Here is a 25,300-nt window from a genome sequence, read left to right on the forward strand (position 1 = left end):
AAATATTCATTGTGCCCAGCCACAGCTGCTACACCTGTGAGAATAAACACCCCAAATCTCTGACAGACTAAATGGCTCATCTCCCTTCGGATGTTAATATGTATCATGAAGCCTTGTATGTAACAGACCAGCAATGAACACATTTGCTTTCTAAACCACATGGACTAGATCCTGTACTTTTCTACATGAATTAGACTGACCATATTGTGAAGCGTTCTTGCTTCATCATGTGCCTGAAGTTACTGAAACCCAGCAATAAGCAATAGTGTTAACTCTGTGTTTATCACACAGCTCAGACTGCCCAGATCCATAACGGATATACCTTGAGAACGGCTGGAGTTGGAAAAAGAGGAGCAGTTTATACAAACAGGACTCCCTCCTTTATTACAAAAAACTCTTTCCATAATTTTAGCCTCCTGATCTATTTTTTCCTAACATAAACTATGCCCTACACCAAAGTCAGGGCAAGCACTACTTCGCATAAAACACAGTTAACTTCCAGCCTAGAAGTTGGTGGCTTGCTATCGATTAGTGCATTTTTTCCATCACTAGGCCTGAAGCAACGCATTGACCTCAAAGTGCTCTGACATGCTAACAAAACAAAGGAACAGCTATAATTGTAAGCCAAAGTTTCTATCAGTTAGTATACTTAATATGCTTAAAAAGGCAGAAAATTTGAATTCCAGAAGGTTTCAGCTCCTGGAGAATTGTTTAGCCATCCTACACAACCCTTACAGACCTGCCTTCCAAAAGCTCCAAAATCCTGCACACAGCAATGCCCAGAAAACACAAGAGGGGCAGCAGAATCAGTACGTATTCAGAGGAAAAAGGAAATGATGGCAGCTATTCCCTCTCACCGCACGCGAGGGAGCTCTGGTATAAATGAAACAGGGAGGTACAAGAGGTATAGGTAGTTCAGCGGCAGTCCAAGGGCTCTACTGCCAGTCCAAGAATTCATTCTCCTTCCCACTGACAAACATGTTTAATATTAAAATGCATGTACGGAGCAGAAATAGGCCCAAGATGTATAAAGAGCAGATGCCCAGAGTCCAAGGTATACACCAGCCTCTAGGAGCGCAGACAGCGTTCATTCCCCAAGTGACATGCGTATTAGGCCTTTTGGCAGGACTATGAATAGGACATTAAAAGGTTTAGTACTAAAACTCTGCAAGAGACTAGCAGAGGAAAATACATATGCACCTTGCGCAGTATAATTAACACCATCATACTTCTGAGAGTGTGCTGTGTGCTGAAAACAAAGTCAAGATGGACATTCCTTTGGTGTAAGCATATGCAACACCTGCCTCGTCTAGCATTAGTGCCATCAGCTCAGAGAGCTGGAAAGTCGTCAGGAACATAACAGACTCAAGTGTGCTCCGACAGCCTTTATGGAGGCCAGTTACTTCAAACTAAACAACACAATTCTATAAACTTGCAGTAATAAACCTACTTGTACACAACTTTGACGAGGCAGCCTTAAGCAGGAAGCAGATCTTGTACCAAGCCTAAAGGAACGCCTGACAGAGACACCCTTATCTTTCAGGTACATCTAACCAACTTACAGAGGCATTACATTTGAGGTAATTCTGAGAGAAGTTTGAAACACAGAGGACGGATGATGTTTCTTTTTTCCTCCTGCTACACTGGTTACATTTCCCGAGTCCAATTTTCAGGTGTCAATTTCTATTTTCTTAGTGCCACCACGTGGCAAAAATATGTATTACCATTTTACATACAAAAGTCACTTCCAGTCCGTTCTAGAGGCCACACATTCTGCAATGGCTGTACACTGAAAGGCAATGTCACTTTACATGTGTCTAAGTATATATGAACACTGCGTTTCACTTTCAGATATTACAAAGGCTTATTTAGACAAAATAGGCTGAAAATAATCAATGGCAGAAGACCGGAGGCATTTTGTAACAATTGCACCATCCTTATCTTTGAAAGGAGCACATTATTATCCATGTGAAATACATAACCAGGGGTGTTTAAATAGCTGAAGTGATTAGGTTAAGGTATCTTTTTTTATTGCAACATACAGTGAATATTCACATATCAATGCTAAACATACCACCTTCACAAAGTAGCTACATTAAAAAGTGTGATACAGACAGTTATTCACGGCTTTTTGTTGGTTTGGGGTTTTTTTTTACTGTCCTCATATATCCTGAAAAGGCATATATTTTTAGGAAGGCATTTGAATCAGCCCTGTCATTATAAAGAGGACATCAGTGTCTCCCTGCAAGCTTGCAGAAACTCCAAAGAGAATGGGACACGAAATGAGCTGGATCTACCCAAATCTAGTGTAAGCACCCAGCAGAGGATGAACATTCATTCACTTTCCACCTTCACAGCCGTGCAAGGTAACACAGAGAAAGGAGAAAGAAGAGCTGACTGCTAGGAACTAGCCTGTGTACATTTATGTTCCCAAGGAATAAGATGCCAGTTAAAAAGCAACTCATTCCCATTATTACCTCTCCTGTGCTGTACAGATGCAATGTCAGGAACTGCACAGAAGTTGCAGGTGCTGGCTACACATCTCTTCATCCATCAGGAACACCTCCACCCACACAGACACAGAGGTACCACCACTATAAATTTATTAATAACACTCACTGTACTATCTGAGTGGCATCAGGGAAACAGGGCAGAATATCACACTTTTCTAAGACTCCTTGAATTTTTTCCTAGCCTGAAAAGCATGAATACCAGTGGGCAAGAGAAAAGGATTAGCAGTCGTCTGAGGTAGCTGGATGAGTAGCTAGTCAACAGCAAAGAAGCAAAAGTCCTTGCAGGAAATGTTAGCAAATGTAAGTAAAAAGCTCAACCCACCCTATTTTAACAAGTCAGTATGCATCAGCTGAGCAAGTCACCTACAACACATGCAAGAAAAGCCTTTCACAACTTCAAGGTAAACATATTACCATAAGGATTACCATGGATTCAAAGCCAACATGTTTAACCACTGCCACAACTCAAGTATGCATGCATAGTTACCACAGCTCAATTGATGTGCAATAGCCCAACTTGTGTTCATGCCCTAACAGTTTGAAACTGTTTAATCAAGAAAGCTTTTTGAAGCTGAAACTTGAACTGTCAGTTTAAAACTGCATCACAGCAAGAAGACAGAAGTGGTTATGACAAAACAGGATATTCTTCAGAAAACCATAACTAAATGGCACACAGGTCTATGAAGAAGTGTATCAGCAAAGAAAGGATAGTTGGGCTCTCCAACAGAAGGACTGCCAGCACATTCAACATCAAGAATGAAAAGCATTTTGACAACATGGGCAACGAAAGATAGGATGCTATTGAAAACCCACAACAACCAGCAAAGCAGCAACCCTACTGACATTGCTGGGACTCAGAAAGAAAGAGGTGGATTTACTTTTGCCAAAAAGTATAAGACACTTTAAGAAAAGGCTATGCACATATCTTGGCCCACACCTCTAGCTTTCATCAGTAACCTATCTATTATTTTTTGCCAGGCCCCATTAAAGCAGCTCAGCAGGTAAATTCCATTCCTAGAACCGTTCAGAGGGTCTGGACCACTGCTGTGCATCGTACTGAGATGCAGCAAAGGCTTCTGCTAGTGTATGCTTTGGTACATTAGCATTTAAGTTCCGATCTGGAGCAGCATAATGCATCTGTGCTGTATACCGTCAAACAAAGCTACAATTCTAATCTTACTCATTCGATCTGCATGGGACAGAAGCACAATACACAGACCCTGAATTCAGTCCAGGAAAGAACAAATCTTTTCCCGTGCTTTATATTTTTAAGCCACTGTTGGACAAAATGCAAATATATGAGGTTATCACTCTAGATTCTCAAGAACTAGAGATGGAAGGGGAAAAAGTTGTTCCCTGACTGACAAGGTGCAAGGAGACTCTGCAGAAATTTGCATGTAGTTGCATATAGTCAGTTAACAACAGCTTTTGCAGACATATATTGACACACCAAAGTCTTGAAAAAAACATAATCCTGTTCTCCTCTAGCATTGCAGGCATGTAAGTTTGTGTTGCATCCTTTAGCTACAAAAGGAGAACAGTTTAGTGGAAGAAGCAAGAGGCTGTGAGCCAAGAATAGTTCTAATCCTGTTGTGACTGGGAAGTTAACCTGAGTCTGCCTCTCCCTATGCGTAAAATGGGGATAATTAATCCTCACTTAACCATGTAAATTAAATAATGTTTCAACAGTGCTGCAAGTGCCACATATTAATTAATGCCTAGGTAATAAAAAGGAAAGAGGCAAAAGTGGAGCACTTTGCTACTTACCTGCAAGTCGAAGGTTGTGCCGCAATTTTAAGAGAAGATATTTGGCACTTGGAAGATGAGACCCTAAATTATCATTCAGTCTTAGAGAGAAAAGATTTCTCTCTCTCTCTCTCTCTCTCATATGCACAGCAGCTATCAAGCACACGAAAGCCAGGCACACATCATTCTGCATTTCGTATCACCTCTTTGCAATGCAGTAAACTGATATTAACTAAGGAAACACCGTAAACAAATACACATAATCAAAGGTAAGGCAAACATAATGGGAAGACCCATACCTTGAACACCTTCCAGAAGCAGATCAACCCCCTTTCTATAAAAGCTGAAGGCAGTTTCATAATCTTCTTCCTCCTCCTTTTTCAAGGCCAGTTTTATCAACTCGCCTGCTTTCTCCAAGTAGTCTTGTTTGCCAGGCTTGGGTTTTAAGCTTCCAGTAAACAAACTATGGCTTTCCCTCTCTCCTTCAGGTTTGCTCCACTCCTGCTCAGGTGCCAGTGTGCTTTGTACTGGGGGTTCAGAAGTAAGGCAAAGGCCAACAGCTCTACTGGGAGAACTTTGGTTGGATGCCATTCCATCATCTAACTCAGCAAGAGAATCTACATCGACTGTCAGAGAGATCAGGTCACTGTCACTGGAGAAGCCTGAAAGCACAGTCAGAAAGACACACATTATACTAGATTTCTCATATACCTTAGGAACCTCCAAAATTCTTTATCCCTTCCAAAGATCTTAGCTTTCTTTCTCACTTACGCAGCTTCCTGAGACTTTGTGCACAGAAATCCCCTGCACGTAAAGCTGTCTTAAAAATTATTTTTTAGTAGCTATAGAAACATGTTTTTTAAAATTAGCTACAGACTCTGCAGAGCAACTGGTCTTCATTTTAATACTGAGAATTAAGAAACCAACATCTAACACCCAACTTAAATTTTCAAAACCTGGAGCTCAAAGTTGGGCTCCAGGAAATTATAAAACTAACACTTTCTGTGTGAGTGCTATTAGAAAAGTCAATCAGCAGGAGCCAAATTACTGTTGCAAGAAATCCCAACATACTGTTTTAAATCAGTAAGACGAAGCATCCCAAAACCAGTAAATTCGGAGTTTGAATTTAACACAGAGTTACTGTCAGCTTATGCATCATGCAGCACTAACTCACATCTATCATGTACAGCCTTCTTTCATTGCTAACGTGGTAAAATGAATTAGCTTACACCTCTTTCACTGAACTTTGAGCTAACATTTTTTTGTTTTACATTTGCCATAAGCTAAAAGTATATATACTTACTGCAAGCTGACCTTCAGTAACTAAACCACAGCAACTTAGGAGGGTTATTTGGAAATAAATGGCAACAAAGATATTTTACACATACACCATTTCTGTAAGGATTATCATTCACAAAAAGCATTCACTCATAATTATGACTTTCTAATAATTTAAATTCCACAAATGTAATGGAAACAGCTTCTAGAGCTCACCTCCACATTCTGATTGGCTCGTAAGCGTCACATCATCAAGCCCACTTAAATCCTTTCGAACTGAAAAGGACAAGAATGACAAAAATGTTTCTGACATCCTTTTGTACAACAGATTAGATGTTCACTTGCCATTAAAATGAAAGGGCATGACCCTACTACAGGTAAAAGTATATAATATGAAACTGCTCTTTGACCAGCTATCAGAGATATCCATCACCATTAAAATTGTGACACTGGTATTAGATTTGCCATTTCTTGTCACCTCCGAGGTTAAAAAACAAAACCCAGGTGTTTGCTTGGGGGGGGCTAATTCAAACCTCAGCACTCCAACTCACCTAATTTCAACAGCAGCAGTACTTTAATCCCTATCTCTCACTGCTCTGATGATTTACAGCTAAGGAGACTTAAAACAGGAGAGCCTTCAAAGCTGGGACCTACACACCAAGGAAAAAAAAAAAAAAAGCTAGCTTTCAGTCTCAAAAATGTCATTCCAGAATAGTACCCTGCATGAGACATATGGAGCAAGCCATGAATTCGGCAGTGCCACCTGGATATCAAGTAGCAGTTTGTTTTATCACCTTGGCACATGTACCCACTGAGGCAATAAAACAGGCAACAAGGTCAAGACATTTAGCTGTTTGTACACACAGAGAAAGTAAATTCTGAGCTAAAACCTGATGTCTGTTTTCTTCTGTATTATCGACAGAGTCAAGAGTTTATCCATGTTATCAGGTAACGTGTTCTGACTTATCTTCAAAAAGTATGTGGCAGTAGCAAGGAGCTGACACAAAGGCAACTAACTCAAACTTTCTTTTTGATTTTGCAACTCTAGAGTTAGAGGGAGTTTACAACTTACGGAAGAGGAGTAAGAAGGCACTGTAGAAATACTGCTTTTCTAAAAGCTAGCAGTTCCTTCAACGTGAGTGAGAGGAAAAAGACAGAAGGAGAACAGATTACCAGCCACTCTGTCTGAAAAGCAAGCGACAGTGATACTTAGTGACACAAGTCTACTTGAGAGGAGGGGACAGGGTGCACAGAAGACAATGCTCCTGATCTTTTCAGGGGAGGGACATAAAGCAAAGTGTCCACACAGAGAAGAAAACTGCCTGTGTAGCCCCAAGTCCTGTGAGAAAGAAGGCAACCTCACAACAGAACAGTTGGAGGAAGACAGAAGATTCATTCATTAGCGTATTAATAACGGGCCTTTCACCTGCCCAATTTAGGGAGAGCAATGTCAAATTTGGGTGCAGAGGACTGAGAACTTATGAAATAACATTTAGAGGAGTCAAGTTATTTTGTTCAGTGAAGAGAAATTGCTAGCTAGGGAATGTATAGGTGGAAGCAGAGCTGACTGACAGACAAAGGGTGCAGATAGAGAGAATGAATCGAAAAGCTGGGGGTTTGCGGGAAGGGTGTGCTGGCCACCCAGACAAGATGAATTAGAGCACGTCCACACAGCAGATTTCAGACAGACCCACGTTCCTCTCCCTACAGTCCAAAAAAAACTACATTTGCTCTTCTTTTGCAGCCAACTTGACCAGGAGCTGTATGAACACAGCTAGCATGGCACAGAGCCTGAGCTAATAAACTTTGCTTAAGGTCAGGTTTAGAGCCCAGGTCTGGCACCACACAACCACAGTCATGGGGCTTCCAGTCAGCCCAAGAGGTAGGAAGAGTCTGAACTGCATATGCTTATTTCCGGGAAGATAATGTGAATGTGGTAAAACAGAAGGCGGGGGGGAGGAGAAGGCGGGGGGAAAGATGAGCTTCCTGGTGAATTTCTCTAAAGAATTTGGCGATTGGTATAGAAAGACTTTTGGAGAGGAAGTTGGACATTTGAACATTATCCCACGTACCCAGAGAGGAAGGCAGAGTGACTGTTTGTCAGGAATATTAGATGAGTAAAATGATGCTGAAACTGAACATAGATTCCTATACTTGTCTCTGCCTTGTGCAATTTCATCGGATATATGAGGACTAAGTGCAGTTTCCAAAAATTGTTGGAAAGCCTGGGTAACCTGGCCTCTTGAAAAGCAGGTTCCTGTGAAAGCATGAACTGCCAAACTGCTTTTACAAGCAAGATACTTATTGCTTATTTTGGTACAAAAACATTTGTACTACCATCAATTTGCATCTTCTACCATTAACGTGCACACCTTCTGCAAAATGAACTTTGTCCGAAAAGAACAGGTAAAAGTGACAAAACACAACCCACCCTTATAAGCAAACACCAGCACCTGTTAAGGAATGGGTTTGATACTTCTCAGTACAACAGCTTGAAGGAGCAGTGCCCACGTGGAGACCCTTGAATGCTCACAAAAACTAACACAGTGAACTAGTCACAGTTAACTATGATAATCACACTGGGAAAAATTAGATGCAGGCAGGATGCCCTGAGGAGAGGCAAGGAAAGGACTCAGAGCCGAGTACTGCCACTGCCATCTAGAGGACTAAAAGACAGATGTTTCCTTCTGTCCCTAGTCTCCCCCCTGCCCAAAATTTGGTTTCAAACATAAGAAAATATGAGCTGGAAGACACATAGGTTTTTGCAAAACATAACTCCACAAAAAGTCACATTTGGCATCTGGAAATCCTGTGCTCATAGTTGTTGCAAGTATCCCCTAAAAGCACTCCAGCCGATTCAGAAAGGTATCAAAGAATTTTTCTACTTTACAGCATTTTTTTTCTTTTCAATATTTTATCTCACATAAAGGAAGTGGTTTTCTTCTAAAAATAAGGCCCTTGTGAATAAAGAATAGAAACGTTCACATTAAGCATTTTTAGAAGCACTTTTTCTTTTATAAAGCACAGTGTAAAGTGAGTGCATTGTCAGAAACTGGAATGTTAAATTTCACGGAAATAGTGCCCCTTTAAAACTAGTTAGCGGTATTTATCATAACTACCCTCTGTAATTAAACAGCACTATACCTTTTCCTTCACAAAACGAAATATTGTGGGGGCATTAGTTCATTAACATCATAGAAGATACTACAAAACAAAATGCAAAACTCACTGCCCACGTAGAATGTATCATTCAACTAAGCACAAAGTTATTGACATAGAGAGATCCCAGTGGCAAGTCATACAACCTCAAGCAAAAAATAAACAAACCAACCACTATTAGAAAACACAAGCAGTTCTTGTTATTCAAGCAGAGTTTTACCAAAGCAAGTTCTATGCCAGAAAGACCAGAGGAAATTAAGTAGTTAAGAAACCCACCCCCTCTCCCAAATAAGCTTAATAAGTGTTGACATAATAATGTGTATTTATACATGAGTGTAAAACAGTTCCAAAGGAAAATCTCAAGGGTTGGAAAAGAATTTCTTAGAAGTCACAAGGACCCAAGCATAACTCAGAAATACATAAATATCTAAAAGATTGCATGGTACTTGGCAGATGATTATCCACAGAGATGCTTAAGCTAGCTCAGCCTCCAGAGGCAGGCAAGAAGCCCTAGCACAGTATTTATTTGGGCTGACTGTCCCTGCCTTACAGCTATACTATTATTTAGTGTAAGTGAAGTGCCACTACTATTACTCTACACATGGTATCCAAGCCAGCGTGTACATCTTTACACTGTGCTAACAAAATGCAATTATAGGAAAGGGACACACCCTCCAGTGGCATAGCACAATCAGAAAACATCAGTAAGTTAAGGAAGGGATTTCCAGTTTTCAATTGAAAATAGCACGCACTGGCTCTAACACACAATCTCTCAGACTTTCAAGAATAGGGAGTTCTTTTCAGCAAACAAAAACTGCCAGCATTTTTTCTTAAGAGACTTAACTTGCTGATCTCCCTGAGCCCTGCAGTAGGCTTTAACATTCACCACTCCCATATGCTCAATCCAGAAGACATACTTAAACTTTTAAAATACAATACCAACTCTCTGCTGGATTTCACTAAGCACTGAAAGCATGGTGACACCCAGAGCATGAACAGCTGAATGAGAACCCTCTGAAATTAATGGGGCAGTTCAAATCTTAGACCTGTTTTTCATCGTCTAGGCAAATTCAGACAGTCATCTTTGTATTTATTGATCAACCTCAAAATGGTTTTAAAGTTCTCTGCAAATTTTTACAGCTTGACACTTGGGTCATGATTAGCAGTGAACACTACCACACTGCTTCCCCAACCTTTTGGAAGCAGGCAGGATTATGTACATTTAAACCAGAGGGTTCAGTTAGCACCAAAAGCAGTTCTTTTTGAGCAATAGAGCACTAGGACTTCTAGAATGGACTAGACAAACTCCCAGAAAACTTCCTGTTAAAAGCAAACTTCCAGCAGTGCAGACAGAGCTGTGCTGAGCCCAACTTCTCTTTTGTTAATCCCAGCTCCAGCATTTCTGTCATACCAAGCAAACAGAAACTGGATGCCAATGCTCCTACAAATATGGCACTTGTTATTTACGTGCTGCTTTAAAACAGATCGCGCTATAAGGTTACACGAGAAGAGAAAGCAAACCTTCAGAGCTGCAGTCAGACAGGTTGTCAGTTAGAGTGTCAGACAGAGGCTCAACAGGACCAATCAGTTCAGACCCATCATGCACCTCTCCACCCTGAAAAGAAAGAGGGCAAGGAATTATTTAGCTGCTGTGCTCTATGGAAAGTCTCATTATATAGAAGTGATAGTCAAAACTAGATTTCCTAACCAGTGAATGCTCCATTACTTTAGAGTTAATGCATTTAATTAAACTATATACGCCTGCAAAATTAAACAAGGTGTTTTGGTTAGGCCATGTTTGGTTGCCACAGACTGTCTAGGTATCTAACAGTTAGCCTACTGCAGCTTCAGAGTCCTGAACCATACAGGCTGCAGCAGGTCTGCCTGCAAACCCCTGAGTTTAACAGGGAGAGAACAGCGATGCTCCTGCTCTCTTGTGGTACATACAGTCTGTGCCCTTCAGTGGTGTTCCCAGCCTCAGCAGGTCCCTCACACAGGAGTGTTTGTCCAGCAGGCTAGTGTCCCACCCATGACCCACTATCTTGAGTTCAGTCGTAGTCCAGACTGGACAAACAGGGAAGATAAGGCCATCCCGGCATAGGAGGAGGACATTATTTCCTCCCACACCTGAAAGGAATCAAAGGTAAGTGCAGTAACAGGAACAATTAATTGCACTAGAAACCACCTAAATTTTATTTTTTTTTTTTAATTTCTGCTTCGCCTCTCAGGTGCACACTTTCCATGCAACTTTAATAGAAACTGCACCATTTCCAAGGCAGGGTTACTAACGGGCATTGCTAATCTGTCTTGAACTAGCCCAGCGCATTTTCACACTAGCCAGCCCATTTTTCTGGAGTCTATAGTACATAGATACACACAGCACTCCAGTTGTTTCTAAGATTTCACTGTCCAAGTCTCTCTCTCCCTGGCTATTTGCACCAAAATCTGAAAAGGAACAAAACCACCTGTGAGCAGAGCTAAAGGACATGGGCTGAGCTGGTGACTGATCAAAACCTAAGGTTTTCTTACAGGACAACATGACACAACATCAGCTAACAAATGAGCCTAAATTATTACACTTGCATAACTCCACTTGTAGACGTACTTGCTCCTACAAAAATTAATGTCTTTCTAGTTTTATTCATTCCCTTGCAAAGCCAGAAAAGGTCCATTGGAAGGCTAAAACTAATACTTTTGTTAAGCAGAGGAGGGGAAGAGAGCTCTGAACAAACACCCAAAAACACACAAGTATTTCCAAAGAACTGAAAAAGTGAAAATGCAAATAAACTGAAAAGTAAAATATTCTAACTCAGTCTCCCACTCATTGTTGCCACCAAAGCTTAAAGAAAACTATTTTAAGTATTTTAAAGGACTCTGCAATAACCGCATCATGAAAACAAGTGAAGATTTTTAAGCTTCGCTGTAATTTTGCTTTTGCATATGTGTCATTTAAATATACTTAACACATTAATACACTTAAGTCCCATGCTCATCTGGCTGATATTTCCTTAATTCCAGGGAGTTACTAACATGTTTACATGTAAATTTATGCTTATGTGTTTGCAGAATGTTGGACTAAGCTACTGAAAATAAAGAGGTTTGAAGGAACTATTGAAAACAAACTGCTTCAGATGTAATAAAGAGGAAGTCCAGATCAACGTATTGTCCTAAAATATGTTTTGGAGAGTGGTTCTCACAAAACTGTACAAGCAGCACATTTGACTAGTTATATGCCAAATTTGTTGTCACTGACCTGAATCCATAACAGGCCATAAGAAAACAGTCTAGACAGTCTTCCTTCCTTTGGTTTGAAACTATAAACACCTACATAAAATATAGAAACAGTGACAATATTTTTATTACTTCCCCTCTGAACACCTGGATTTAACATCACAGGTTTTACTCATCATTCAATAAACAAAAATTCCAAATCCCTTCACCTGAAGTTCCTGTAAAACTTACCACCTTGTAGAGGTGTGGCATGGGGTTCTTTTTTAAAGCCACATTTCTAGAGTGAATGGAAAACTCCCAGTCACTTCACAAAGCATGTCAGATCAGCTTACTGTCACTCCGCAGTTTATAAAGTAAAGCAGAATCAGCACTATACTTTATTCATATCAGCAAGAAGCAAATAGTTCTGCAAATACTAACAAACCTTAAAAAATTCTTCAAGCTGTTTGCTGTTATAAAGAGCAGGTATATTGGCAGAAAACTGCAACAGATCTTCAGCACATTGCCTTCTTTCTTCAATCACAGTTTCATCAAATCTCCCTGGAACAGACACATAGATTGACAGTTTTAGAAATAACTACACAATTATTTTGCAATAATAACTACCACAAAAAAAACCCAAAACTGAAGCAACCTTCTGGAGACAATGCCCTGAGTCTATGAAAGTCATTCCAATGCTTCAGGAGAACATAGCAAATCTTCAAACTCCCTATTCTCAATTGTCCCTAGAGTCCCGTCTTCTGCAGTCCACTCGGATGATAAAAGCTGGCAGCTACGACAAGAATCCTTCGCCCTCTCATTGTAAGAATATGTGAGGCAACAGTCTTGATTAGCCAAGAGACGCTAACGGATGTCCAGTGTTATCTAACAACAAATGATACATGCACAATTTGACAATATGCCAGTCAGTGTCAGCCTTGATTATGGCCCAAATCCTGTAAGGAGCTGAGCAATCTTCACATATTCTCAAGAACAACGCACAATATGAGCAGACAGTAAACAAAGTATTGCTAAAAGCCCCCAAACAGACCATCAATTCCAAGGTGCCATTTATGGAGGAGACAGTGTAGGGGAGATGGTGAAGCCCTGCTACCAGGCACTGAAGCTTTCCTCTGAAGTAGCTCCATGCAGACAGGGTCTCATCTCCTCCTGGATTCAAGAGGTAAGCAGAGCTGAGAAGCAGCTCATTTACTAAAACATACGATCCTTCCCTTTTCCCTACCCAGCACCCAAGACATTCCAATTAGAAAAAACGTATTGAAAAAATAATCCCACAGTTCACCTGAAGAGATTTGCTTCTCAGGAGAAAACCCTTGGATTGCTACCTTAAATTCACATTCTTCACAGTTGCACACAACTTATTTTAGCTTTTCATATCAACATCACTTTGTTGTTGAAATAGTTACAAGTTTACAAAAGGGAAAGGGCAGAGGTTAACAGTAATAATTGGAGGAGAATGAAACAGATATTGGAACAGCTATACAGAGGGAAAAAAGGACTGGGAAGACAAGTTCAAGAAACAGTATTGCTATAACAGCATGACCAGAAAAATAAGAACCACCTGTGACAGCTCTGTGGCATTAACCTTTGAAGAGGACAAAAGAAACACTGAATACAGAAGCAAAATTCATTTATACTCAGAGCAAGCAAAAAAATAATCCCAGAAGAAAGTATCAAAGCAGGATTCTTTCCAGAAATTCTTCAAGTAAATAGCTCCTGCCCATGTGGTACCAGAAAAAAGAAAATAAAACTAGAAAGACACACACATACTCACAAGATCACAAACAAAGCTTTTGGGGGTTATTTTTCCATGAAAGGAAAGGAAAGACATCATTGGGCTAATTTTCAGCTGGATCGGTTCCGTGACTTTTTCACCCTGCCCTTTCAGCCGTACAAACTTTAGCAGCCATACAAAAAAGCGAGCAACAAGCAAGCAGAAAGAAGGCAAAGGCAATGCTACCACATTGAGTGGTAACACTGAAATCAGGCTCTATTAAACTGCACATCAAACTTCCTATGTCTTCAGAGCAACACTGGTGGTGCATTAGGGCTTTTGCTTCATTCCACACAAAATAGGACATCATGAAAAAACAACTTCCCTCAAAGCGCAGCAGCATAGGCCAGTTAAATGAATCTACAAAATAATATGAACACTGTTGTAATGAAATAGAAAATCAATTGCAAAGAAGTAAACACTGAACAAGGCCAAAACCAGGTAACTTCTGCAAGCAAGTAATTCTATATTTTTCCTGGTTTCCCAGGGACCTTTCTCTCCCCGATCTACTCTGTCAAACCCAATAAAAACTAATTTTCCTCATCCACATCTTCTCAATACTTCCACTGGGCACCAGACAGGACGTGCCAGGACCAGCACTGCCAGGCTGACCAGTGTGCATTCACCAATTGTCCAGGCAGCTGCAAACTCACAGGTATGAGCTGAGCCTGCCCGGCCCTTGGTAGCACCACAGCACGCGCTCTCTTCTTACTCAGCTGCCATTTCACAGACTTTGCAGAAATATAATTACATTTGCAACCACCTTTCCTCTCAAATTTAGCTGATATTAGCCACATGAGTAAGAGGTTTGACTTTCTGACAGCACAATTACATAAGCCTTATTTTCTTAGGAAGCTGAGCTAAAAAAAAAAAAATAAAATACATGTTTGAACAGCGCCGTTAAAACATTAGTCACTGTCACATTTTCCAGCTCATCAGCATCATGATACACTATCAGGACAACTACTTACAGAACTAGAGGACTTTGGGGGAAGGAAGAACATAATTCAGTACTGGTTTGTTCACAGATTATCAGGCATCTTGCTGGCAGTTTCATTCCCAGCCAACCCTGCCTAACTCCTCCCTCTCCCTTTTTTCACAATTTCAAGCAATCTTGTATTGCTCAACACTTTCATTATCACCCTTCTCAATCAGATGTTCAAAGGTGCTTAGATATCCAGCTGACTCTTCAAACACTTCTATCATGAATTCTTCCTGCATCTAAATCAATGTTATTTCCACTATTCTTTACATCTCTCAGACATATGGAAACTTCATTATAGGGATCAAGTCTTTCCAGGGTTTTAGGAAGTGTCAACTACAATCTTAGCACATAACAAATGCATTAGCACAGTTCTGCTATTCCTCCAGCAATGAACCATTTAAAATTTCTTATATACATGGAAACCAAATGTAAATTTCTGTAAAGAGAATCCACAATTCATTTTGTGGAGCAGATCTGAACAACAAAATACCTAGCAACGTTTGTATTCATGTTTCAGTTAGTTTCTCACAAGACTTCCAACTGTACATGACATCCAATTCTTAAATATGCTACTTCATTTGGTATTTTCAAATCCAAAAAGTATCCTTATCTGAGCTTTATAATGTGAATCATCTTTCTGACTAACTGCTAGCAAGTTATCAATATCTGGGGTTTTTTTGTTTCTGGGGGGGAAAGTATTTTTTATACTAGAGTACATTTCTGCAGTTGTTAGATACAAGACATGCTGAGTACAGATTTACCATTATTTTGGTAAAATGCCATATATAGCCAACATATGGGAATACTTAAAGTGTCCAACAAAAAAAAGTAGTTTGAAAATACTGAAGAAATTATGTTGATGCACATTAGGGTAGGAGAGTAATCACTTCCCAGAAATAGGTATCATAATTGCTGCATAACAATTCAGGGAAGTTTTAACAGCTGGATCCGTTAGGACATTTTAGATTCCCATGCTCGAGTTCATTACGTTTTCTCCATAAGATGGGTGGAAAAGGTTCAAGTGAAGTACAGAAAAAGCGAGATGATTTCTTTTTCCCACCCATAACAAGTTTTGTGCTTTGATGCGAGCAGCTCTATTGTAACAGCACAAAAATACATGCACTTGCACGTTATAATTATCAAAACCTGTGGTGTAAAACACGCAATGCAGTTCAGTTCTGCAGATGTGGCAAGCCTTTGGTTGCATGAAATATGGAAGCACAGCATGACCCATTCATTTTTAAATACATCTCAGTTCTCCACACCATCTCCTGAAACTCTAAATGCTGAACTTGAGATTCTGCTCAGGTTTAATACTTCTACAACAAGTTCGACTGTCAGAACCACCCATGTGCATTTTGTAAAGTGTACTCTCTGCAAAACAATATGTATACATTATTTAAAGCACACATATCCAAAAAAAAAAAAAAAATCAACAAGTTGCCAGCAGCTACTGGCAATTTTAATTGGTAACTAGTTTAAAAGCTTCAGCAAGTGAAACATCACCACAGGGAAGAAACACTGCAGAAATGCTCCATTAAAGCAGCTTGAAAACAAAAGATCTTAATAGAGATGGACTTTGCAGCTCACCAACTGAATGAGACTGAAAACAAGTTTGTCAAAAACTCAAAATCTACTAAGATTACATTTTTCCTCTAGTACAAAAAAATACTAGGACTGATCTGAAGATAAGTGCTTTAAATTAAAACAAAACACACAACAGTTATGTGTAGAAGTGAGATGGAAGGATACACAGTAAAATTTTATGCTTTAAATAGAAAAAATAATTCTTAAATTGAAGAGAAGAATCAGACATTTCTGTTCCTTTCAGCCATGTACCAATCATTTAAAATGTGTTTTTACATTACCTCCTCTTTCCTGTATTCTTCTGTGGCTCGGCTTCATTCAAATGTAGTGGGTTTTGTTTTGGTTTAGTTTTAATTTCAAAGAGCTTTTTTGTAAATAACTACATTGAATATTCTGTAGATTTCCTTCTCTTACAATGTACATTGCAGCCACTTTTGTTCACCAAATACAATAGAAGAAGGATGTCTTTCAGAAGGGATTTCATTCAATTCTTCCCTTGCTTACAGAGCTAGTGTAAAAACAGCTAATTTGCATTTCTGGCAATTTAAAATTATTCAATATATTAGAAGCCCGTACTCTCTTCCACCCTGATTTTCTTTTCCTTTTACCCCTCTCTTTCCTCCCCTATGAACAGCTACCATATCTTCTACCTGAAATTAAATCATGCTTGGCAAATATTAGCTTTGTAAATAATTTGTCCAGTGAGCACTTTACTCCGTAAATCAGATATAAAATCATCTCAAGATGAAACTAATACTACATTCTCTATTTAACCATTAGTGCACAAGTTCTGACATAGCACCGAAACTTACCCTGCTTCCAACTTCATAAATAAGCAAAAATAAAATTACACAAAAGTTGGATACAATTTAGCTGATGTGAAAGACAATTTAAACGAGGAATTTTACCCAGCTCTGTGCAGACAACCATGAAATCTGCATCAGAGTTCAGCTTCCTTGCCTCTCACTTAGGTGGTCCACACAACACGGGGTTAAGTCAGAGGCTCCCCCAAAGCTGTAGGGGCAGACTGGACTTGGGTTATAAGTTAACTTCAACTTGTTCAAAGTTGTTTATGTTACTATATTCTTTAAAGCATCTCAGTGCCATGTCTACATGCAGCAGTCATCAAAAATGAACACTAAGTAGCAAAAATTACAAGTCTGTGGCAGTATTTGCTCCTGAAACATCAAAAGGAAAATTTGTGCTTTTCAGGCTGAGGTTTTGTCTCCAGGAGAGTTTCATAAGTTTCTCCGGCACTCAAGGCAAAGGAGGGCCAGCAAATACCGCCACAGAACCGTAACCCCAGGCAGTATTACAGTGCTGTCACACAAAGCAGTGGAAAAAAGGCTGACTAAACAACTTCAGTTTTGGTACTCTCCAAACTGACAGGATTGACTATCCGAAGTAATAGTAAACGCCAAAAAGCCCACATCAAAAAGCATAATACACCAAAAAAAGTAGGATATAAAAAAAAAACCAACCACCAAAACCCAAACCCAACAAAAAACCCATCACCACACAACAACAAAAAAACCTAAAAATGCAGAAAAACCATGAAAAAATGCTAGGATGCACAAAAGTGCACAAAAGCTTATGCTAAAAGCATGCAAAAATGCTAAAAATGTTTTTCACACATTTTTCCATGTGATGCATGTAGTAAATGCATGTCAAAAACTGCCAAAAGCATACCGGATGCTAAAACACACTAAAATGGTGACACAAGGAAAAAATCATGCAAAAACATGCAATAGATGCATGCCAAAAAATGCAAAACACACACTGGATGCTAAAACATGCTAATGTGAGACACAGAGGAAAAAATGTGGGAAAATATGCTCTAGATGCATGCCCAACACCACTAAAACTGCTAAAAATGCTACACACCAAAAAACCTGCAAAAATCGGCACTAGATGCATGCCAAAACACACTAAACACTGGCTGGATGCTAAAACATGCACAACACATGGAAGAAACATGCATGACAAACATGGAAAACAGGCACAATGCATGGAAAACATGTGCAAATACAGACAGAAGCATGCACTACGTGCATGCCAAAAAACATGGTAGAAGGATGCCAAAAAAAAAAAAAAAAGCCAAACCCATGCTGGATGCTAAAACCACTTAAAAGCATGTCATAGAGGCACACCAAAAAAATGCCGTAAGTGTGCTGTATGTTTAAAAACCCACCAAAACATATTAGAAACAACGTGACAATGGAAAACAACATGGCAGCAATGCCTCAGAAACCAAAAAAACATTCCAAAAAAAGGTGCAAAAACCTTGGCAAAAAAAAGAGCGCATGGAAGATGCATGCCAAAAAATGTCAAACATGCGGGATGCTCAGACCACCATGCAAGGTGCATAAAAAAACCCATAAACACATGCTGAATGCTAAAAAAAAAAAAAAAAAAACCACAACAAACCCAAACAAACAAACTAAAAAAAAAAACCAACAACAACAAACCACAACCACCACACTAAAACAACATGTAAACACCACGGAAAGGCCTTAATAACCCCAAAACACCTTAGGCACTGAAAAGCCTGTCCAAAAACACCTTAGAAACTGAAAAGCCTGCCAAAAACCACATCAAAAAAAGAGCACGTGGTAGAGTCATGCCAAAAAAAAGCCAAACATGTTGGAAGCTTGAAAACCCATTAAAATGACCAATAATTGCACGTGGTAGATGCATGCTAAAAAACACCAAATATACTGGACACACAAAAAAACCCAGTGAATAACTCTTAAAAACCCACTGAAAATCACGCAGCATACACATGCAAAAAAAAAAAAAACCATGAAAGAAATCCTGGACAGAAATAACATCGTAGCCATGCCCTAGGAACTAAAAACACACCTAAAAATGCCCCAAATCCACACCAGAAACCTTGCCAAAAAAGAGAGCACATGGTAGAGGCATGCCAAAAAACGCCACATATGTTGGACACTAAACACCACGCAAAGTCCATACAAAAAACCATAACACAGGCTGGAGGCTTAAAAAAAAAAACCCAAACACAAAACAACTTGCATCCTCCATGGAAATGCCTTAGTAACCCCAAAAATACTTCACAAACCAAAAAGCCCACCAAAAACAACTTAGAAACCAAAATGCCTGCCAAAAACCACATCAAAAAGAGCATGTGGTAGATTCATGCCAAAAAAACACCAAACATGTTGGATGCTTAAAAACCTGTTAAAATGCCCAGTAATTGCATGTGGTAGGTGCATGCAAAGAAATGCCAAACACATGTTGCACACTTTAAAAAAAACACTAAAAAGCAGCACCAAACCTTTTCCACACAGTTAGCAACGCCTTAGAAACACTCACAATGCATGCGGTAGATGCATGCCAAAAAAAACACCAAACACGCTGGACACATTAAAAAATGCTGAAAAATGCTTAAAAACCTGCTGAAAATCATGTGGTATATGCATGACAAAAAAAGCTACACCTAAGAAATGCTGGACGCCAAAAAAAAAAAAACCAAACCAACCACGCCATGGCAATGCCTTAGGAACCAAAAAACACGCCAAAAAAAGCGCAGAATTCACACCAGAAACCTTGCCAAAGCAGAGAGCACATAGATGATGTTTGCCAAAAAATGCCAAACATGCTGGATGCTCAAAACCACACAAGGTACATACAAAAAACAAAACAAACCAAACCTGAACAAACCAAACACAGGCTGGATGCTTAAAAAAAACCCAAAACTTACTAAAACAACTTGTAAATGCCATGAAAATGCCTCAGTAACCCCAAGATAGTGTTAGAAACTGAAAAGCCTTCCAAAACCACACCAAAAAAGAGCACATGGTAGATGCACACCAAAAAGCACCAAACACATTTTGGACTGTCAGCAACGCCTTAGAAAGGCCTTAGAAACACTCAAAAAGTAAGTGGTAGATGTATGCCAAAAAAAGGCCAGACATGCTGGACACTTAAAAACCCACAGAAAATTGTGTGGTATATGCACGCCAAAAAAACACCAAAGAAATCCTGGACACAAAGAACACCACAGCCATGCCTTAGGAACCAAAAAAACACAACAAAAAAATGCCTGAAATCCACATCAGAAACCTTGCCCAAAAAAAGGCACATGGGAGATGCATGCCAAAACACACCAAACACCACGCAAGGTGCATACCAGAAAAAAGCATAAACACAGGCTGGATGCTTTAAAAAAACAATACACTAGAAGAACTCGTAAATGCCACGGAAATGCTTTAGTAACCACAAAAGCACTTTAGAAACCAAAAAGCTCACCCAAAACCAAACCAAACCAAGAGCGCATGGTAGATGCATGTAAAGAAATGCCAAACACTTGTTGGACACCTAAAAAAAAAAATGTTAAAATGCTTGGAAAAAAGGCTCGAAAGCACATGGTAGATGCACACCAAAAAGCACCAAACCCATCCTGGACAGTTAGCAACACCTTAGAAATGCCTCAGAAACACTCACAAAGCATATGGTAGATGCATGCAAGAAAGACACCAAATATGCTGGACACATTAAAAAATGCTGAAAAATGCTTAAAAACCCACTGCATATTGTGTGATATACATGCACACCGAAAAAACAGCAACAGTTTGTGCTGAACACAAAGAACATGCGCTAACAAAAAAAAAAACCACCTTTTATTTTATAAACACAATACACTGCTAAAAAAAGTGTGGTAGGTGGAGTTCTATATGGAGTAATACCACTTCACTGAAAGTCCACCTATAGTTCATTCATGATGACATATACATCAGGATTAAGTTAAGACCTTTGGCTTTTAAGAGCTAATTACTTTTTGCCATGTATTTCTCATGTAGAGTCACAATCCTTTTATGGGTTGTTTTGGTGAAATAGTTAAACTGCTATATGTAAAAGTGATCTCAAAAGCCTAGCTAGATAAAATTCATAATTACAATCAAATTCCTAAGACAAAAAATTCTTTTCTGCAACAACCACTTGATACTTTACTATACCTTATCACCAAAATTCAGAGAGGTCATATATGAAAATCTTTATTGATTGTTCAAGTGCTGTTCACAAAGCTAATATAGACTTTATGCTCCTGAAAACAGGGAATGTATGTTGTAAAGATACAGAACATATACATCAATAAATATGAGCTAATATCTCTTCATATGGAAGCAAGGACATAACTACCACTGTTAAAAAAATAAATAAAAGTATCAAGCTATATCATCAGCACACCTACAAGTAAGACACAACAAACCAAAAAGTTGAGTAGTAAAAGCACATGGAAAAGAGTTCCATGCAGCTGCAAAACAAGATGTATTTATACATACTGAGTCATCAAAGAATTTCAGCAAGTTAGGAAGAAACTATGCTTACCAAATACTATCGCTTTGGCAAAAGGTGGAAAGAGTTCTGTATGTCTGCATAGGTTTTTATGAATTTGCCAGAGATCTTTGTGCAGTTTCTTAAAGTCACTGTATCTCTTCCAAACGACTATCTGAAGCAGAGAAAGGGGAGAGGAGAGAAGTATTAGTGAGGTCCATTGTTCGCATTGCATCACACCACAAATACTTTTTTTTTTTTAACCAAATCAGACCACCACCTTCAGCTGGTATGTTTAACAAAAATATACAATCTAAACTGCCAACTGTAACAACCACCGAAAATGGTCATTATCTGTCCCCAACCCCCATTTTGGCTAATAAGACTACAGTGCATAGAAAAAAACATTAAGTAAAAGCTGAAAGAAGGAAACAGAGAGGGCAAAGGCAGAACTGTTTCAGTCACACTGAGATCCAGAGCTACACAGGGAACCAGTAAGAGAGGAAAAAATGCCGAATAGTAGCGTTGCACTATCCAGCGCTCAATAGCATGCTGTGCTTGGCACAGCTGCAGGTACGGGGAAGAGAAAACAGCAAAAGAGAAAATGAGGGAAGAGAAATCAATACAAGTAAGGGATCCTTAAGGACAGCACATTAAACACCCAGGACTACAAACCAGCTCCTAATTTATGTAAAATGTTGATCAGGTGTAAATGCAAGCCCACATTTTAAATTGGTTTATTACTAATAACCCTGATCAAAAATTGACTATGTTCCTAGTCAATGTTTGTAATCTAGACAAAATCTCCAGCTTCAGGAATGCAAAGAGAGCATTGGTTCATTACATCAGCTTTTCCTGATCCATCCTTTCCAGAAAGAAGTAGTCATCTCCCAGCCAGGTATCTACTTTATCCTTCTTCCATCCCATTCTTTTTACGCTTTCCATTCAAGGAAGGAGGAGAACCCAAGAGGAAAATCAGGCCAGGGAAAGAACTGAGCAACAAAATTTACACTTGACTGCTAACAGGTTTGCTATCAGGATGAAAAAAATGAACATAGACATTTTGTATCTTGGCTTCATTTTTGGTCAGACTCACTAAGCCATCATAATAAACCTCAACACTAATGTAAAGTGATTAAAATAGAACATGGGAAAAAAAGAGAGACTGCAATGCATTCAGTAGTTGATTCCAGTGTTCCATCAGTCAAATGTCTCAATTAGCTTAATACAACTAACCACAATTTAAAAGATTCCAAATATTTCTGACTGCTTTAAGAGGTTGCCTTCTCATGAGCGATCATAATTGAAAAACTACTTTTTTCAACCAAATCAGATTTAGAACTAAGTAAAAGGTTTAATTTTAGAGGGGTTTTGTTGTTGTTGTTTTGTTGGAGTTTTGGAAGGCGTTTGGTTTTTTTAAACACTAAGGTCAGAGGCCTTCTAAGTTTCAGCAGATGCAAGTCCTACCTACAGAACAATGCAGATATAAGGTAACAGGACTGTTAACAGTAGATATGCAAAGCTTTAATATGGCAACACTCTATCCACCTTATAAACTTAGCTATACTGAAACTAGCAGTCCTGATTCAGCCCCACCTATTGTGCACAGATTTCCAGGACTCAATTACAACTAGTACTTGGTGGAGTTCAACAGACAAGGGAAGAAAAATCAGAATCTCTCAAGAAGGCCAACTAGTCATTTTGCTATCAGAAACAATAATTTTTCAATGCTGTACTTCCATCTAATCCAATATCCAGAAAGTGGATGATTAGCACTTCTTGAGCAGTGTGCATATAGAACATAAAATTGCTTAAGATGGCAAAGTCTTGAAACATTAAGTTACTGTCTTGTCAGTACTTGGAGACAACGTGAAAAGCTGCCAGAAAATAAGAGCATGAGATTCAGTTCCACTAAAAAAGTATCATTTTTTTACTGCTGCAAGTGATCTCCCAATAGCCAAGAGAAAAAAAAATAAATATCCATAAGTAGCTTGCATAGCAAAAGCAGTCAAGGTCATCCTAAAACCCTTCACAAGCCCATGGAAATCATGCCTTTGCATGCATGCGGCTCAGCAAAGTTAGCAAAGTTCCCACTCTAATATACTCATTCAAAATCAGATTTGGAGCAAGGACACATTGTACTTTGAGGCCCAACGAAGCACAGCAAGTGTATCATAAAACATATGTTAGACTTGTAATGCAATAAGGTGCTTGTCATGGCTAGAGCCAGTAGATCCCTATTAACTCATGAGACTCATCTGTTCCACATTGAACAACCCTTTCTCCTCCGTGAATGAGTAAGAGAAAAAAAACCCACAAGACTACCCTAGCTACAGTTGCCTCACACGCCATGTTGCCACCATCAATCCCCAGAAGCAAGGAAATTAAAGTTAAGTCTGCTAGCCTTTCTGTATGTGTTAACTCCTCCACACACAACTTCACAGTAACTTCTTTCATCCTTTTGAGAAGAAAGCCCTTACAAGGTTATCTTCATTCCTGTCCCAACAACAACAGTTGAGGTTATCTTGAACTGTAATCAGCTGCAGCGGGAGAGATACTGTATGAAAGGCTTGTATCCCAAAGGGCAGTTAAAAGAGGTGACAGAAAACTGGCAAGTAGAGTTGAGGTCACAGTACGCAGCCTTATGTACAGTTGTACATATGTAATGTATGTATTAACATCACAGCAGTGACATTAAAAGAGACTTCTCAGCGAGTAGGCAGGCACAGCTAAGTGGTCCTATATGGGTGCAGGAAAGGGGTTGCACGAGACAGATCATAAAGCAACAGGGTGGTTGTGTGCACAAAATTTTGTCTATTGAATTTCTAATTGAGCATTCTGGAAAACTGAGGTAAATTTATTTTGAGTGGGAACAGGTTAGGAGCATATTCTTTTTCTTTCAAAGGCTGCCCACAATCCTTTTTGTATCATAGGAAGTCAGTATAACAGAAAAGCTCCCAACATATGTGGTTTTCTGACTACAATTCACCCTCATGGCAACTACCATCTAGGATATTCCTTTTAATAACTAGGTACTTTCAGATGCTTGCTTATAACAGACTCACACCACACCTAACATGCTATCACATGCAAGATAATTAATTTGATACAACGAAGGGTGGAAAAGAGCAATCATCCACAAGTTCATAGCACATTTATGTTTTCTTGCAGACTAGAGTTTGTGGAATCCTGCATGGCTAACCTACAGACACAGATCAAAGCAACAACCAAAGCAATGACTAAAAGATATGGTTTTACTATTGTTTCAAAACTACTTAACATATATTCATGCAATACTCTAGCTGAAAGACACTTACAATATATTTTTCTGATGAATGGCTCATCAACAGCTGCTATAAAGTGTTTTTCCCACAAATGAAGATTAAGGTAATGGCAGAATGTGCTCATGAATAGGTTCAATTCAGGAGTCTCCCTGGAAAAGGTGAACATCAAGCTACAAACTACAGTAATGCAGTTCTAAAACTAGATCCATGATCATCTCTGATTCTAATAGGCTATTTTAATCTTATAGAGATTAAAAATTTAATCTTATAGAAATTAAAAAAATGCAAAAAGCATGAATGCTCATGTTTGTCTGATTCTCAAGATTTCAAAGAAGGATGCAACAAAGGGGTGTTAGGTGTATTAGCCAATTCTCACCTCTGCCAAGCCACTAATCAGTAACTCATGTTTGACCACACAGAGATGCAATGAATTCATTTATGGGCT

The 25,300-nt window shown here is 39.2% G+C and overlaps 1 protein-coding gene across 8 annotated transcripts in view; it reads right to left on the minus strand.

The window, feature by feature from the left end:
• RPS6KC1 (ribosomal protein S6 kinase C1) overlaps positions 1-25,300 on the minus strand; it is a 92,340-nt gene that overhangs the window by 61,220 nt on the left and 5,820 nt on the right. For 3 of the 8 annotated variants that reach the window (XM_050893337.1, XM_050893342.1, XM_050893340.1), the window contains exons 3-7: positions 21,626-21,746; positions 12,352-12,467; positions 10,218-10,311; positions 5,754-5,813; positions 4,559-4,921 (exon numbers count right to left, since the gene is read on the minus strand). In XM_050893337.1, the coding sequence (XP_050749294.1) occupies positions 4,559-4,921; positions 5,754-5,813; positions 10,218-10,311; positions 12,352-12,467; positions 21,626-21,746 (754 nt within the window). Of the gene's footprint in view, positions 1-4,558; positions 4,922-5,753; positions 5,814-10,217; positions 10,312-12,351; positions 12,468-21,625; positions 21,747-25,231; positions 25,292-25,300 lie in introns of those variants that run through there. The other 5 variants (XM_050893341.1, XM_050893343.1, XM_050893338.1 and 2 more) reach the window with 3 other exon arrangements.

This window comes from Gymnogyps californianus, chromosome 3 (assembly GCF_018139145.2).
Source record: "Gymnogyps californianus isolate 813 chromosome 3, ASM1813914v2, whole genome shotgun sequence".
NCBI classification, from domain to species: domain Eukaryota; kingdom Metazoa; phylum Chordata; class Aves; order Accipitriformes; family Cathartidae; genus Gymnogyps; species Gymnogyps californianus.